The sequence below is a fragment of the Leguminivora glycinivorella genome, chromosome 11 (genome assembly GCF_023078275.1).
Source record: "Leguminivora glycinivorella isolate SPB_JAAS2020 chromosome 11, LegGlyc_1.1, whole genome shotgun sequence".
Taxonomy (NCBI): Eukaryota; Metazoa; Arthropoda; class Insecta; order Lepidoptera; family Tortricidae; genus Leguminivora; species Leguminivora glycinivorella.
In genome coordinates this window covers 1,942,573-1,958,337 of record NC_062981.1, presented here as the reverse complement: position 1 = coordinate 1,958,337, position 15,765 = coordinate 1,942,573, and the positions used below count along the sequence as shown (strand labels likewise).

Here is a 15,765-nt window from a genome sequence, read left to right as displayed (position 1 = left end):
TAACACCGCTGACACAGAATTATACTAGTTATAGCCTGACAAGATTTTATTTGACCCTGAAAGAGTGTCGCTACAAACCGCTTTATATGGCAATAATGTGCCGACTTCATACGTATTGGGGACAGCGTGTACTGGTTATTACCCGTTAATATTTGTAGAAAATTAAAACATGGTTTTAGAGAATCAAAATTTAAAAAGCAAGGTTTTAAGACTCGCTACTTCTTTCCGCACAGCCTAAAATCCATGAATCTTGTGCCTTAATCGAAGTCATCGATGTTTATTTTCTTTTTTCGTGGGACCTTGTTCTGTACTGGTGGCAGTTATGGAACGGCCTCCTTATTTCTATACATATTTTTCACGGCAGAGCTACAGACACCTTAAATTAGAACAAAAAATATATTAGGCTAAACGCGAAACCAACAAATTAATACAGGAGAACCGCACTATAAACTGTCAGTCCCGGACTTGTCAATAACCAATTTCAGAACATTGGTATCGAAATGCTGTCGAATCCTTCATCCTTTTTTGTTGTAAGTAATTTATCACGTTTAGTATAATTATTTTCACTTTTAATCATATTATTTTGGACAAAATTGCGATGAAACCGTTAGAAAATTTAAAATATTTGCTTCATGTTTACATCACTGACATTCGATGACTTTCGACAACGGGTGTCAAATAGTAATCCTTGCCAGTAAAAGAAATTAGTTCAGCTGAAAATCCGCAACGCGGCGAGGGTCAAATAAAAACTTGTCAGGCTATACATGTGTGTTATTAATGTTAATATTGTAGATAGCGCTTTTGTAAATTCAACAAGTCTTCATCATTAATTAACCTGAATGTTAATCTACTGCAGTTGTATCTTACAATCACAAATCACAATCAATAAAAATATGTATGTTAAGGCCGTACATTTTTTCTATAAATGACGTAAAGTACGATATTATAATTTATAAGACTTTACAGCACACTCAAGAGAAACAATGGTTAATTAAATTACAAAAACTGGCTCTGCAGATTCCATAAAAAGCTTACTAATAAATATAAATAGACTAATAATCGTAAAAATAATTACTACAGTAATTTTATTGTTCTAATAATAGTGTCACTCATAAATACTAGTTTGCCTATAGGTACGTATTTGTTGAAGTAACATTACCAACCGCTACCAAGTTGGGTTCAATATATGCCTCGATAGCAACATGTCAATATTGACGATCCTCCGGTGTGAACTTTTATCGTTTACCATACGTACTGCCTATCCTGTGCAATATTCATGTGTTCTGTTTCATGCCTACATGACATAAGAAATATGTTTGAAACAGGGTTTACACTCCTCAGATATTTTCATTGTTTGTTTTTTAAGATAAACAAAGCGATGAAGTACGCCTCATACTAATTGTGCGTAGCAAGTACTAATCTCCAAGTGTTTGTCCAATTGCACTCAAGAAATTATCAATAACTTCTAGTACAATTAGATACGTTATTTACGGCGTCATTCATGTAATCTTGCTAAACACAAGGAAAAACATTCATTGTTTTCGAGGCTACAAATTGGCAATAAATATTGGGATTAAATAATCTTAGAAAATGTTTGTGTGAAAGCAGTAACACAAGCAGACCTTTAACTCGTGAACGAGTAGGTAATGACATAATGACATTGCTATTGCTGGCTCGGTGAATGTATCAATATGCATGAAATTCACAGAATCACAATGAATGGCCTGAAATACAAAATAAGGATAATATTTTCAACAAGCATGAATCAGCGTATTTGTACAATTTATTCATCGGTAAAATAATTGATCTCATTTGGCTTGAAATTTTCATTGGGTAAGGCAGGCGCAGTCGTTTGATGGGAATAGTTTATTTCTGGTAACCGATCATATTATATTATTAACACCGCTGACACAGAATTATACTAGTTATAGCCTGACAAGATTTTATTTGACCCTGAAAGAGTGTCGCTACAAACCGCTTTATATGGCAATAATGTGCCGACTTCATACGTATTGGGGACAGCGTGTACTGGTTATTACCCGTTAATATTTGTAGAAAATTAAAACATGGTTTTAGAGAATCAAAATTTAAAAAGCAAGGTTTTAAGACTCGCTACTTCTTTCCGCACAGCCTAAAATCCATGAATCTTGTGCCTTAATCGAAGTCATCGATGTTTATTTTCTTTTTTCGTGGGACCTTGTTCTGTACTGGTGGCAGTTATGGAACGGCCTCCTTATTTCTATACATATTTTTCACGGCAGAGCTACAGACACCTTAAATTAGAACAAAAAATATATTAGGCTAAACGCGAAACCAACAAATTAATACAGGAGAACCGCACTATAAACTGTCAGTCCCGGACTTGTCAATAACCAATTTCAGAACATTGGTATCGAAATGCTGTCGAATCCTTCATCCTTTTTTGTTGTAAGTAATTTATCACGTTTAGTATAATTATTTTCACTTTTAATCATATTATTTTGGACAAAATTGCGATGAAACCGTTAGAAAATTTAAAATATTTGCTTCATGTTTACATCACTGACATTCGATGACTTTCGACAACGGGTGTCAAATAGTAATCCTTGCCAGTAAAAGAAATTAGTTCAGCTGAAAATCCGCAACGCGGCGAGGGTCAAATAAAAACTTGTCAGGCTATACATGTGTGTTATTAATGTTAATATTGTAGATAGCGCTTTTGTAAATTCAACAAGTCTTCATCATTAATTAACCTGAATGTTAATCTACTGCAGTTGTATCTTACAATCACAAATCACAATCAATAAAAATATGTATGTTAAGGCCGTACATTTTTTCTATAAATGACGTAAAGTACGATATTATAATTTATAAGACTTTACAGCACACTCAAGAGAAACAATGGTTAATTAAATTACAAAAACTGGCTCTGCAGATTCCATAAAAAGCTTACTAATAAATATAAATAGACTAATAATCGTAAAAATAATTACTACAGTAATTTTATTGTTCTAATAATAGTGTCACTCATAAATACTAGTTTGCCTATAGGTACGTATTTGTTGAAGTAACATTACCAACCGCTACCAAGTTGGGTTCAATATATGCCTCGATAGCAACATGTCAATATTGACGATCCTCCGGTGTGAACTTTTATCGTTTACCTGACGTGAGAAACGCTTATCGATGTGATATGCAGTTCAATAACCCAGCAGAAAGTCTAGTGTGCTTATGCTTAAGTATTAAGAACATGTATTGAAACATTTCAAACATCATGTATGTTGCTTTTAACAGCTTCAACTAACCACTAGAGTGCCCCAAAATTTCTCAAGAGTCTCAACAAGACTTCAAGTTTTGTCATTCAGTTTGTCTTTTTCTCTACTTTGTATGTTAAATATTGAATTTGGATGGCCTGGGAAACCAACAAATAGTTTTAGCTGCTTTGAAAGAATTGCCTTTAATATATTGGTTCTTATGAGCGCCTATTAATTAACAACACTAAGATTTGGACAAACATAGTGGGTAATTAGTTTAAGGTCAATGTTTGTATCGAGTATCTTAATGGATCAATCTCGACTATTGACACAAAATCATCTAAAATGGACTTAAAATGCATAGCATCTGCATTTTAAGTTCGAATGTACATATTTTTTTAATGGAGTTTTCCGTTTTACATAACTTTCTGCAGCGTTGTTATCTCTTAAAAGTTGTTCATTGAAAAACAATATTAGTCGCAATTTATGACTGTCTTCTAAATAACATACGGATTAACACGATTAATATTATCATGACACGAGTAAAGATAACCCCAAATAATGATAATGTAATATTGGGGTTGCCCTAAATAATGATTAATGATACAGCAACACCTAATACCGTTAATATAACATCTTGGTTCTCATTGCACTTAAGGAACCTAATCATAATGTTTCAGCACTATAAAGAAGACCAGTTTTGCAAACTTGTAGTTTTAGTGTTTAACAAGCGAAAGGAATACAGTTTTAAATGTTGCCAGTTTAACGTATTGGGATAATATTCCAATATTAATCTCGGTACTCTAAAATATCCTAAATTTAGCACATAATCTTTGCACAATTATCATGATGATAATTGAAAAAGGTATATTTGGCAATTGGTGTAACACGAGTGCCGTACGTGACTCCTGGCACGGGCTTGTATTGTAATTAGTTGTAATTTATAATCTATCTATATCGCTGTAATCGCCGACTCATGTTACGTTATCAATGAACTTAATACGGCAATTACTGAGAGTATGTGATAGCAGCAAGGACTTTAGGGGCTCAAATATGCGTCTTTGCTTTATTTATAAGAATAAAGTCTGTCTGGAGTAATTTTCTACCGAGAAGGCATGTGAATTATGGCGGTTTAGTACATCTACGAGTAGCGTTCTCATGCGCAAGTCCATATATCAAGCGCAAGTTGTGCTAGACCGCCAGGTAGAAACCGCGGCTGTCAGTTACAAAAATGTCTTATACAGGCACTATATATGTCGGTCTGCTGACGTTCGTCGGCAGATCTTCATGAATGGTAATAACCTCTTCTTTTTCTTTCCCTTAATCCCATCTAGTTGGGGTCGGGTCTCCTTGATCTAGTGCGCCTGACAATTCTGTTATGGTGCCCGTAATGGTACACGTAAACGAAAGCGAAATGCCGCGAAGGGTAGTCTGGCTCTGTCGCGCCAATACACAAGAGCGATAGAGATAGATATCTACGAGCGTTTCGTTTCGTGAGCGTTTGTGCCATTCGGCCATTCGCCATGTCGTTTCTTGAGCACTCCAAATCTCTTTTGACATTCGACCACCACGTTTCTTTTAGTCGTCCTGTTTTTCGGGGATTTTCTGGCAATCGGAGGGCCACTTTAAGCGGAAAGTCCTCGTCTCTTCTCATAACATGATCGTACCAGCGTAATCTACGTTCCAGCGTTTTGTCTGTGATAGAAGCCACTTTGAAACTCCCGCGGATGTTCTCATTACGTATTCTGTCCATTCTAGTAAAGTAACGCCGCCGTAAGTAAGGAGTAAGTACCAAATTATGAATAATAAGAAAATACAAGTAATACAAATAGTCATACATTTTAAATATAATACACTCATACATATTATTATTATTATTTGTATGTCTTACCATATCTCGGGACCATGCTGGGGTCCCGGACTTTTGGGAGGCATGTGTGGGGCCGAAGCCAACAGCACAGAGGCCCTTTTAGACACTTTAATCTAAAGGCAAGATTATTATTATTAATTTCGTGTAACAGAGACACATATTTTGTTAGTACATACATGAATGAATAACACGCGACTTGCATGTACATATAAACACGCGACTTGCATGCTATACTTATACTACAATCACGTATCTGATGCGAAACTTTAGAAAATAAAGCCAAGATAGCAGCAATGTCAACAGGTGTATCAACAAACAGCCGGGGTGACGGACTGCTATCGGACACCACCGTGCCAATATTAGACAAGCACGAGTGCTCCGCAAATTGTACAAGTTAACTTTACGACCACTATCTTTCTATCGCAACATCCAAGAATCAACAAAACTCCTACAAAGTAAAATAAAAATTATGGGGATCCGCTGAAGGGCCTATTCGGTATAGTATTCTGTTCTGATGAGGAAAATGTTATAAAAATATTTTTAGGCCAAATATTAAGTTTCCATGGAGCAGGTCGGCCAAATTGGTCAACCCATACAATGGCCATGTAGTGTAATTATTTTTCCTCTACTCTTTCCTAATCGTCACCATCATCATCATCATTTCAGCCATTAATCGCCCACTGCTGAGCATAGGCCTCCATTCGTGTACGCCACTTATCCCGGTCCTGGGCTAATCTCATCCAGAAGTGCCCCGCAGTTTTTCAAATGTCGTCCACCCAACGAGCCAACGGATGCCAGGCGCTTCTTACATCCGATAGCGGCCACCATTGGGTCAACATTTTGATAATAAGAACAAGGAATTAAATATGCCATATCTTTGTTACATTTTGTATTATTTACCTCTGTCCCACTATTTTAATTACCTACCCTGTATTATCAAAAGTATCAAGACGTATACGTGTAGCTATAATAAGATATTTTTGAGCACCTTGGTCGCTTCATTTATATGTGATGGGCGATGGCGACTGTGTAGAACTTATATATTGGTAATAAAATTTACGAACCGCCAGTGTGTCGACGATGGTACTACTGGTACCAGGTCTTCCGATAAAGCCAGTCCAACCTATCAATAACATGAACCTTAGACAGACGTCATAAAAGTTATAGATAGCTATAAACTAACATATAAAACTGGTTATTTCTATACAATTTAGTTATGCTGGCAACTACAAAAAATGCCTTTATGACCCATTGAAATCAAAGGTTTTTGTTGTGAATGTTGTGATCAAACGAATACCTCGTCCCTATAGAAGTAGAAGCAAAAAAAAACTTTATTTAGAAGGCATTGTAAACGCTCTAACGGTAACTATTAAATCTTAAAACGCATAAATCAATAAAAACGTTTGTTGGTTATTCAAAAATATAATATATCCCCCTATGTCATTATAATATAAACCGAAACACCTTACGCCAGAAACGAAATACCACCACTCGAGATTAAGGGTGTGTAAAAACTATTACGTAACCTGCGTTTAACCTGATACTCCTTAATCCCTGGGGCACAAAAAATGGACCCTGCCCCATGCACATTCTCAACGCCTGTGGACTTTCGACTCCAGAAAACCAGTATTACTTTAGCTTCTCAGTCAAACAGAATTGGTGATAGCGTTAAGGAATTATGCTGGTTTACCTAAGAGGAGTCCACGCGTGCAGTCGGGATGTGGTAGGAATAAGGTCGGCGCGGGCGCAGGGAGGCGCGGGGCGTGCGTGGCACCTCCGAGGCGCGCCACTCTGCCGCCGAATAAATTACTCCCTATCGCCCCGCTCTCCCCGCCCGGGACTCTTATCGATCGTGTAGGATTATCCAGGGGTCGCATGGGCCTGACCTCTGGACCTTACATGATCCGAACGGAATGCCATTTGCACGGTCACGACAATTTGTAGTTAAACGGAATTGTAACAATGTTGTGGTGTTTACACTGATGGAAAAGATTTTTAATGAGGTTCCATGGATGTTCATCGTCTTTTCATGAAAAGTAAACTCTCTTGGTTGAAATTAACGCGTGTGGTGATTTGTCGAACTTACACTTTTTGTAATGAATTCGCAAATAGTGAGAAAAGATTAGCGAGAGTTTTCAAAAATCGTATGTGGAATTGCGCCTTTGTTTATAACTCAAATGCGTCGTAGCTCGTAGCCATACAAACATGATGCATGTAGATTTCACAGATAGTAGCGACTAGCGAGCAATAATGTTTGATGTCTGTTAAATCTTGATAAATGTGCCTTTTATAGTTACCTATTCCGAAACATCGAATCGGATACATCATGTTTAAATCGAAGCAGTGGCAAGCTAACTTGTGTCGCTATCGTATAGTATCGACATGCAACCCACTCGCGGCGAACATTGTGTGAAAGTTGTACCTGCCAAGCGTCAGACGATTTGTACGCGTTGTGATTTATAGATTTAATCGCCATGCTCTGACGAGCTTTTGATCGGCTCAAATGTCGTCGCACTTCCCACGAGATAATGTCAGCCGATTGTAAGTATTGTAACTATTGTAAGCTAGGTGGACTGGTGATCTGGTCAAGATCACACCGTTGGATGACATGTAGATGCTTCGAAGGTCGCTGCGTGTAGCGATGCAAGCGATTTCTTGACTGTAGCTTAGTTAGTGACCTGAGGATCATTAGATACTAGGTTACCTATCAAAAAGTCGAAAATTGTAATGTCGATTATTAGAAGCCCGAAAACACTTCCCATTTTATTAATTCGCCTAAGTTTTGTTTGCCCGAAAGTACTTTTCCCCTATTATTATTTTCCCGATTCTTATTTCGCTGTAATTTTGTTTCGCATATGATTCGAATTAACACTTATTAAAATTCCTAAGAATCATTTGACAACTACTTTTTGTTGCGTAAAGTTTTTATTCCGAAATATTATTTAACCGCTATATCAGAAGTTCGAAATTCGAATTAACACATTAAAATTCCTAAGTATCATTTGACAGCAACTTTGTATGGCGTATAGTTTTATAATTCGAAATACTACTAAGCCCCGCAGTATCAAAAGTTCAATAAATCCTTAATTTTCTAACAAAAGTTTGTTCCCGACCCTCACGGTCGCAGTTCTTACTTGACCTATGAGTCCTTGCCATAAGAGTTTGTGGCAAAGGTTTGTTTCTGTAGGGTCGCAGTTCTAACCTAACCTAACCCACTTTCTTACAAATGTTTGTTTCTGTGAGGGTCGCAGTTCTAACCTAACCTAACCCACTATTCTAGCACAAGTTTGTTTCTGTAAGGTCACAGTTCTAACCTAAACTAACCCACTTTTCTTGCAAATGTTTGTTTCCGTGAGGATCGCAGTTCTAACCTAACCCCACTTTTTTTAGCAAATGTTTGCTTCTGTATGGTCGCAGTTCTAACCTAACCTAACCCACTTTTCTAGCACAAGTTTGTTTCTGTATGGTCGCAGTTCTAACCTAACCTAACCCACTTTTCTAGCACAAGTTTGTGTCTGAATGGTCGCAGTTCTAACCTAACCCACTTTTCTTGCAAATGTTTGTTTCCGTGAGGATCGCAGTTCTAAACTAACCTAAGAACCCACTTTTCTAGCACAAGTTTGCGTCTGAATGGTCGCAGTTCTAACCTAACCTAACCCACTTTTCTTGCTAATGTTTGTTTTTGTGAGGGTCGCAGTTCTAACCATACCTAACCTACTTCTCTAGCACAAGTTTGTTTCTGTGTAGTCGCAGTTCTAACCTAACCCACTTTTCTTAGCAGATTTGTTTCCGTGGGGGTCGCATTTCTAACCTAACCTATTTTTTTTGTAATGTTTCTATAAAATGATATTAGGGAAAATTACATTTCTATGTCGCGTAGCATCGGATTTATGAAAAGGTGGTTAACAAATTGGTTGTCAAATGATAAAGTTGGCAACCGTTCTTCTGGTTATAGAGTTTCGGGAAAACGATAATGTGGCATAGCAAACTAGCGATATTTTAAAAATATGGTAAACAATGTATTTGGATTATAAAAATTCTGTCAACCGTTTTCGGACAAGTGATAATCGGATGAGGAAAAAAGATTTTTGTAAAACATCGATACGTTGTTACCGGAAGTACCCTTTAGGTTTTGATTCCCTTGCGAGTACTTGCGAGTTTCAAAATATGCAGCTTAAATTGCTGTTTCTTTTGATTGCGTTGACATAGAAGTTTGATTTTGTTACAGCTTAAAGGTATTATAGACCTGAGTATTTGGTATGAATTTCAATTTAATACCTCTACGCGTTTATGAGGAAATGGGTAGTAAGGTTAAAATTATTAAAAAAAAATATATTATGTGATGTAACTAAAAATTTATGGTTTTCGTAATTTTTCCTTTATCTATGCTATAAGACGTTGCTTCGTACCAAATTTCAAGATTCTGAGTTCACGGGAAGCACCCTGTAGGTTTTGATTCCCTTGCAAGTGTCGAAAATTTGCGGCATAAACGGCTGAATCTTTTGATTGCGTTGGCTTAGAAGTTTGATTTTTTCACAGCTTCAAGGGACAGTAGACCTGAGTAATTGATATAAATTTCAGCTTCATACCTCCACGCGTTCCTGAGAAAAAGGGTCTTGACAGACGGACGGACGGACAGACGGACAACAAAGTGATCCTATAAGGGTTCCGTTTTTTCCTTTTGAGGTACGGAACCCTAAAAAGTAGCCTATGTCACTCTCCATCCCTTCAACTATCTCCACTTAAAAAATCACGTCAATTCGTCGCTCCGTTTTGCCGTGAAAGACGGACAAACAAACAGATACTCATTTATAATATTATATGGATGATCCTGCAAGATTTTTATTTTGACACTAAAAATCTCTTTTCTACAAAAGTCTTCCTTCTGAGGTCTGAATGGTCCATAGTTTTTTAAGGTTGTGCTGAGTTTTACTGTTCTCTTAGATTAGAGCGACACATGACGAGCGTGGAGACATATTCGTAGTTGTAGAATATGAATTTTGGTGAAAGGGTCGTCTGAATGCTTGACTCGCTTGCACTCGGTAAGTGTTTGGGAATACAGGGCCTGTCGGCCTTCATTGCAGCAATTGGTCGAGGATCGGGCCAAGACGTCCCACGTGCAACATATGGTCGTGAGTGCGCTTTTGTAACTCGTGAACACCTTCAAGAGAACAATGGCTTAGTTGACTTTCAGGTCTCGAGTTTACCGACGTTTTTCGTTCGAAGGAGCCATGCAAGTCATGCATCTCCTTGGCTTGATCGAACCATATCTGCATCAACCAACGCCTTACCGGGTAACCAGTTCCCCACGCAAAAGCTTGCCTATTGACGAAGCATTTTGTACTGAACTGTGGGAGATATCTGAGCTTGTATCTAGTATAGTGTGACCCGAGATTCTTAATATCTGATCGTAATAAATGATCAGATTTTAACTGGCTCGCCTGTATCGAAATGGTCAGCAAACTCTCTACAGCTTCGACGGCAACGAACAAGCTCAAATAAGTCATTATAACATTTAACAACATGTCCAACGGCTATCGCTGTTGCGATTAACAACCTGGTGGATCGTGATTAACTAAGAAACGTAAGGTTTCATCGACAGTTGACATGACGCGCGGGACGCGACTTCAAAACGAATCGTCGCTCGTAAAGAAAGCCAAGTTCCGACAGATGTTTATAAAGCGAGAAGTCGAGAACTTTACCAACTTTATGTCCTCCGTCAGAATTTTAATTGAGTTTATTACACTCTTTTTAGTGCCTGCCGAATAAAGTACCGTCTGTAAAATAGCTCATTATATTAAATTCGAAGTCGAAACATTTACTCTTCTAATTGTCTTATCAAAAAGTTGACTTGTTTTGCCCAATTATAAATGAATTATGTGTACTTTTCCTGCTACTAGTATAATCTCCTCTTTGTCTCGACAAAGAGTTAATTGTGTTGCTCGATAACCCGCTTCAAATTCAGTGGGCTGATAAATTGGGCGTCGCGGCGAGATCGCGTAGAATGGTCGCATTTAAACAAGCTCGACGCTCATCTATCGTTATATCTTAAGTGATCTAAACAGAATGCGCTATCTCGACGGCGTCAATGAATCGCATGCACTCGCGCGGATCAGTGATGCCTGACATGGATTGTGGCCGGCGACTGGGTCGCTTTATCTCCGTACTCATGCCGTGGGTGGAGACGTAGCGTAGAGGCTGTGCTGTGCAGGGGTGCATAGTGCACGCGCGGGGCGCGGGGCGCTCCGGCCGCGCGGACCGGCCTCCCGTCCCGTCATTCGTGCCGCGCCCGCCGACTGAGCGAGTCGCGCGTTCCGTTTGTTCTTGTCGCGAAGTTCGCCACTCTCGTGAGACGGCGTGTGTTGTGACTGACTATAAACTTGGTGGTGTAAAAATAAAGCCGGCGACAGACGGCGGAGTCCCGGGTTATATTTAAATGATAGCGCGGACTCGGGGCCGGGCTCGCCTCCACTCGTCGACGACATGAGGCTAAGTAAGTGCGACGCCTTCGTCCGACACCTAGACTAGATCATGAATCTAGCCCTGCTCGAGTCACGACCGCGAGGGACCCTGTGCAACGCTCCAATCGGATTACCTTCCCATGTCCATACTTGTAATGCGACCTGTTATGCGTTACTGCATCGCCACAATCAGTGTTGTATTTGTTTCATGTGATTTGCTACAACTACAATGTTGGAAGACTCGTCATTTCCTCGTTTGTTTTTCCATTTCTTGGTAAAGACGAACTTTAATTCATTCCGCAAATAACACTCATTACTCCGGGTTGTGTGTCATCCATGCCTTGCAAGTTATTTTCATAATTATCATCGTCTTATGGACACTTACATCCTGTTCACTGATCTAGTCTAGTGGTATGCTGTACACTTGAGATCCTTACTCGGCAATTAGTACTTATGTCATGCTCGCCAGTTCACTACATCCGTGTGCACATTGGTAATCTGGATTACACTTGTCATTATAAACCTTTAACAATATCTCTTCCCCGGCATTAAATTGTCTACATTCCAATATAATGGCCAATATATTACATATAAATTGAATTTCACCGAACGCTATAGAAATATTCCTATTGTTGTTTTTACGGGGCTGTATCGGTCGAATCTCGAGGTGGCCGGACCTACCTGTTGCCCGCGCCAAAAAACAACCATACTTTACACGGCCCTTGGCAGATGGGGCTCCGTCGCCATCCCTACTCGCTTTTATACGTATTCCATTTTAATGGCGTTCTATTACTTATGTTGATGTTTATGATGATTAATCTGGATGTTTCTCGTATTTTAATGACATTGAAAAATTTGTTGTGTAAATGTTAAATAGGAATAAGTTTTTGTCTGACGATTCTTTAACAACAGGTCTGTAGGTACAATTCAAATTTGTCAGAACTATTGTTTCTATCTCGAGGAAGACTAAAACAGCCACCATCAATCTGTTCTATACCTATAGTTTCTGTATTAAACATGACAACAAGCTGAGATAAAGCCGATTTTGAAGATTGATCTTGAAGCAGAACCACTTGATAATTTGGATACGCCGTCGAAGACATTTTGTGACATGTAAAAATCCTAGGACCTCCATACTTTCTTTCTGAATATCGCACTAAATGTCTCAGGTAGACGTTATTTAAACTAACACATCTTCAGGAAACAAAGATAATATACATCAGTTAAGAAATCTGTAAATACTAGACTAATTGACGAATATAATCTGCACCAATTTGTTCAGATCTGTGTAAACAGTTCCCCAACTGTACCTTCTAGCACTAACATATCGCCCTCGCCACGTTCACACACCACCCTAATGAAGTCTGTTCCACCTGATTAGGAAATCACTATGATAGCATAATTGCGTCTGGATGGAAATCGGCAGGGCTCTAATCGCGCCTTGTTTATTAGCATAATATCGCTTGTTGTAATTGCTGCAACCTGTCGCGCCAATATATCTTAATTGCAGCCCGGCTGATTGATTTTCCATTCATTCATCGATGATCCAGTTTCCAACTCTTCGTAAGAAAAAAACTTCATGAACATGGCATACTTTTATCAATATCATTCTTTCTTTTTTGGACCAAAGCAAGCGAAATTTTCGGAAACTATACAACTAGGAAACTAAAACATTTTCAGAGCAAAATATACAAAAGAAACGAAGCCTGTATTATTTTTTTGATCCTAATGGATATAGGGTACGAATACACACACACACATCTGCGTAAATAGAAGGGAATGTTTTACGAAAGCATAAAATTCGGTTCATCTTTACTATTCCTACAAATGGTTCATCTTAACAAATGTGAAGATGTGAATTATTTGTTTTGTTTTTATAATGTACTAGCGACCCGCCCCGGCTTCGCACGGGTACTATACCTACATGTAAACCTTCCTCTAGAATCACTCTATCTATTAAAAAAAACCGCATCAAAATCCGTTGCGTAGTTTTAAAGATTTAAGCATACATAGGGACATAGGGACAGAGAAAGCGACTTTGTTTTATACTATGTAGTGATTTACTCTGTTATCACTAGTTTTTATAAAATAATAGTAGTAGGTAGTGAATTGTCATGTAGTATTATGTAATATTCATATTATAAATTGCAGTTTCATACATTTTTACCTCACGTTAGATGGATATTGTAATATGTATAGCATGTATCGTATTTACTATTCCTACTCCTTTCTCTACCTTAGTAGATCCTTAGATCTTGAGAAGAATTCTCTATTTCCTTACAAGAGTTAAACTACTGTTTACATTGCTTTGATCTTTATATTCTTACTTAGTGATCAGTTCATTGATCATCATTGCAATGCAATAAGAACTGTATTGGCAAACAAATAAAGTTGTAACTGAGAATCTTCATTCTATTTCTGTCTATACGAGTACAGTAATCTCAAAGCTGTCTTGCAAATAATTACGAACATACGTAGGAGTAGGCCATTAGATTGCTCCATCAACATTTTGCTAAAGCTGAGACAGTTCTTGCTCTTCAGTAAAGGTGTTTTTTTCCAAGACCGAAGGTATTCTTGAGTCCAGTCTCCTTCCTCTTCCATTCTCTTTAATTCTCTGGAGTAATTTACATCGAGTATGAATGGCTGGTTTTCCTCAAGCCGTCCTGTTCAGTTCCCAGATGTGCCGACTTGGCACGCTCGCACTGTGTTGTAATGCTATATAACTCATAGTTCAGAAAGAGTTAATTACCAGTCTTCCACGTCGACAGTGTCTGTAACTTGTGCAGTCTGTTTTAAAATTTAATGTGACATGATTTACTTGCCTTGATGCTAATTCGGAGTAGGCGCCACAGCTAAAATCCTGTGCTTTTAGGTCAGCCGCAATTTATTGGCCATTCGGATAGGGGCAATCCATCTGTCGACATATAAATAAAAATATATCTGAAGCTTCAAATTGTTCAATGTTTGCACGTAAAACATATGTACAGTCATCAGAAATAAAGGAGCAATCAAGGCTCTAACAAATTCACGCATCTATTGTCATTATGTTAGAGTGCGTGTTCAGACATTTTTGAAAACCTCAGCAGCTCCTATATGTCTGATGACGAGTGTACAAAAGGGGTTATTATAAATATCACTAATGATTGCAAACTTTAGAACGAAATAGTTTTTCATTAGACTTATATTGACCGGGATATAGACCGTGATTACCTTTTTGATATAGTTTTGAAGTTAGATGAAATAGTTTTTAACCACCCTTAATTATGTCAATTTGAGATTTGCAGTACTTTTCGCAGGTGTAATTTTTTTGTTTAAGGTTTAATTACGTCATTCAGATACGGGCAATCAGTAATCACCTGAGAACACATGCATTCTTGATTGTTCTAGACGTGTTATTAACAAATAATCGCCGTAGATAGCTCACGATAATCTCGTCGCAAAGTCAACTGTGATTGCGTTGAATGCGCGCGGATGTGACGTGGGAGCGTGAATGACATGCTGAATTAATTGCGGGTGCAACTTAATGGTTCTGATTTCATCCACGTTCACTGGAGTCATTTGATACTGTTCGTCTGTTAGGTCTATATGATATTAAACGTAAGTCGACCCCTTGGAGGTAAACAAAAGTTTCAAGTAGCATAATATTGTTTATATGATATTTTTCGAATAGAAAACAAACATGTTAGGTTAGGCTACGATAAACCGTTTTGAAATGTCTGGATATCTACCTTACATTGTAGCGACTTATAAAAATTATAAAATATAGTGACCGCGACAGTACATATCCATTCATCCTAGTCCTGCACTGGTAGTAACTGTTGTGGAAATCTTATGTTTCTCCTCTAAAACCGCTGTATCGTACTGTGTTAGAATTCTGGAAACTAATTAAGTACCTATATGGTATACTGTGCTAGTTTCTGGGTTATCCCCCAAGAAACGTCCGGTTACCAAATTGAGATAACCTTTGCATTGCGTTACATGAGATAAAAAGTGACCTAATTTATATTATATCTTGATATAATATTTAATTAAATATTGATATATAATTTTACAATATACTTAATAAAGATTTTTTAAATACTTACCACGATACAAATACGACTGTAGAACCTAAAATTACTTGATAGGACTTTGTTTACCTTTCCATTCATATTCCAAAACTTAAAATGTTTCGTTCGACCTGCAAGCTAACGTTCTGTTT

At 38.0% G+C, this 15,765-nt stretch overlaps 1 protein-coding gene and 1 long non-coding RNA gene across 3 annotated transcripts in view; one reads left to right on the top strand and one right to left on the bottom strand.

The window, feature by feature from the left end:
• The window catches only part of LOC125230797 (bone morphogenetic protein receptor type-1B), a 124,094-nt gene that overhangs the window by 96,209 nt on the left and 12,120 nt on the right, over positions 1–15,765 (top strand). Inside the window, exon 1 of one of the 2 annotated variants that reach the window (XM_048136013.1) lies at positions 11,279–11,596. The exons of the other annotated variant lie outside the window; for it this stretch is intronic. Within the exon in view, the coding sequence (XP_047991970.1) occupies positions 11,587–11,596 (10 nt within the window). The 5' untranslated portion in view covers positions 11,279–11,586. Of the gene's footprint in view, positions 1–11,278; positions 11,597–15,765 lie in introns of those variants that run through there. 2 annotated transcript variants of the gene reach the window in all.
• On the bottom strand, positions 8,166–8,609 carry LOC125230798. The gene is made up of 3 exons (XR_007177554.1): positions 8,485–8,609; positions 8,362–8,374; positions 8,166–8,310 (listed from the first exon to the last, which is right to left on the bottom strand). It is a non-coding gene; the product is annotated as an uncharacterized LOC125230798 (long non-coding RNA).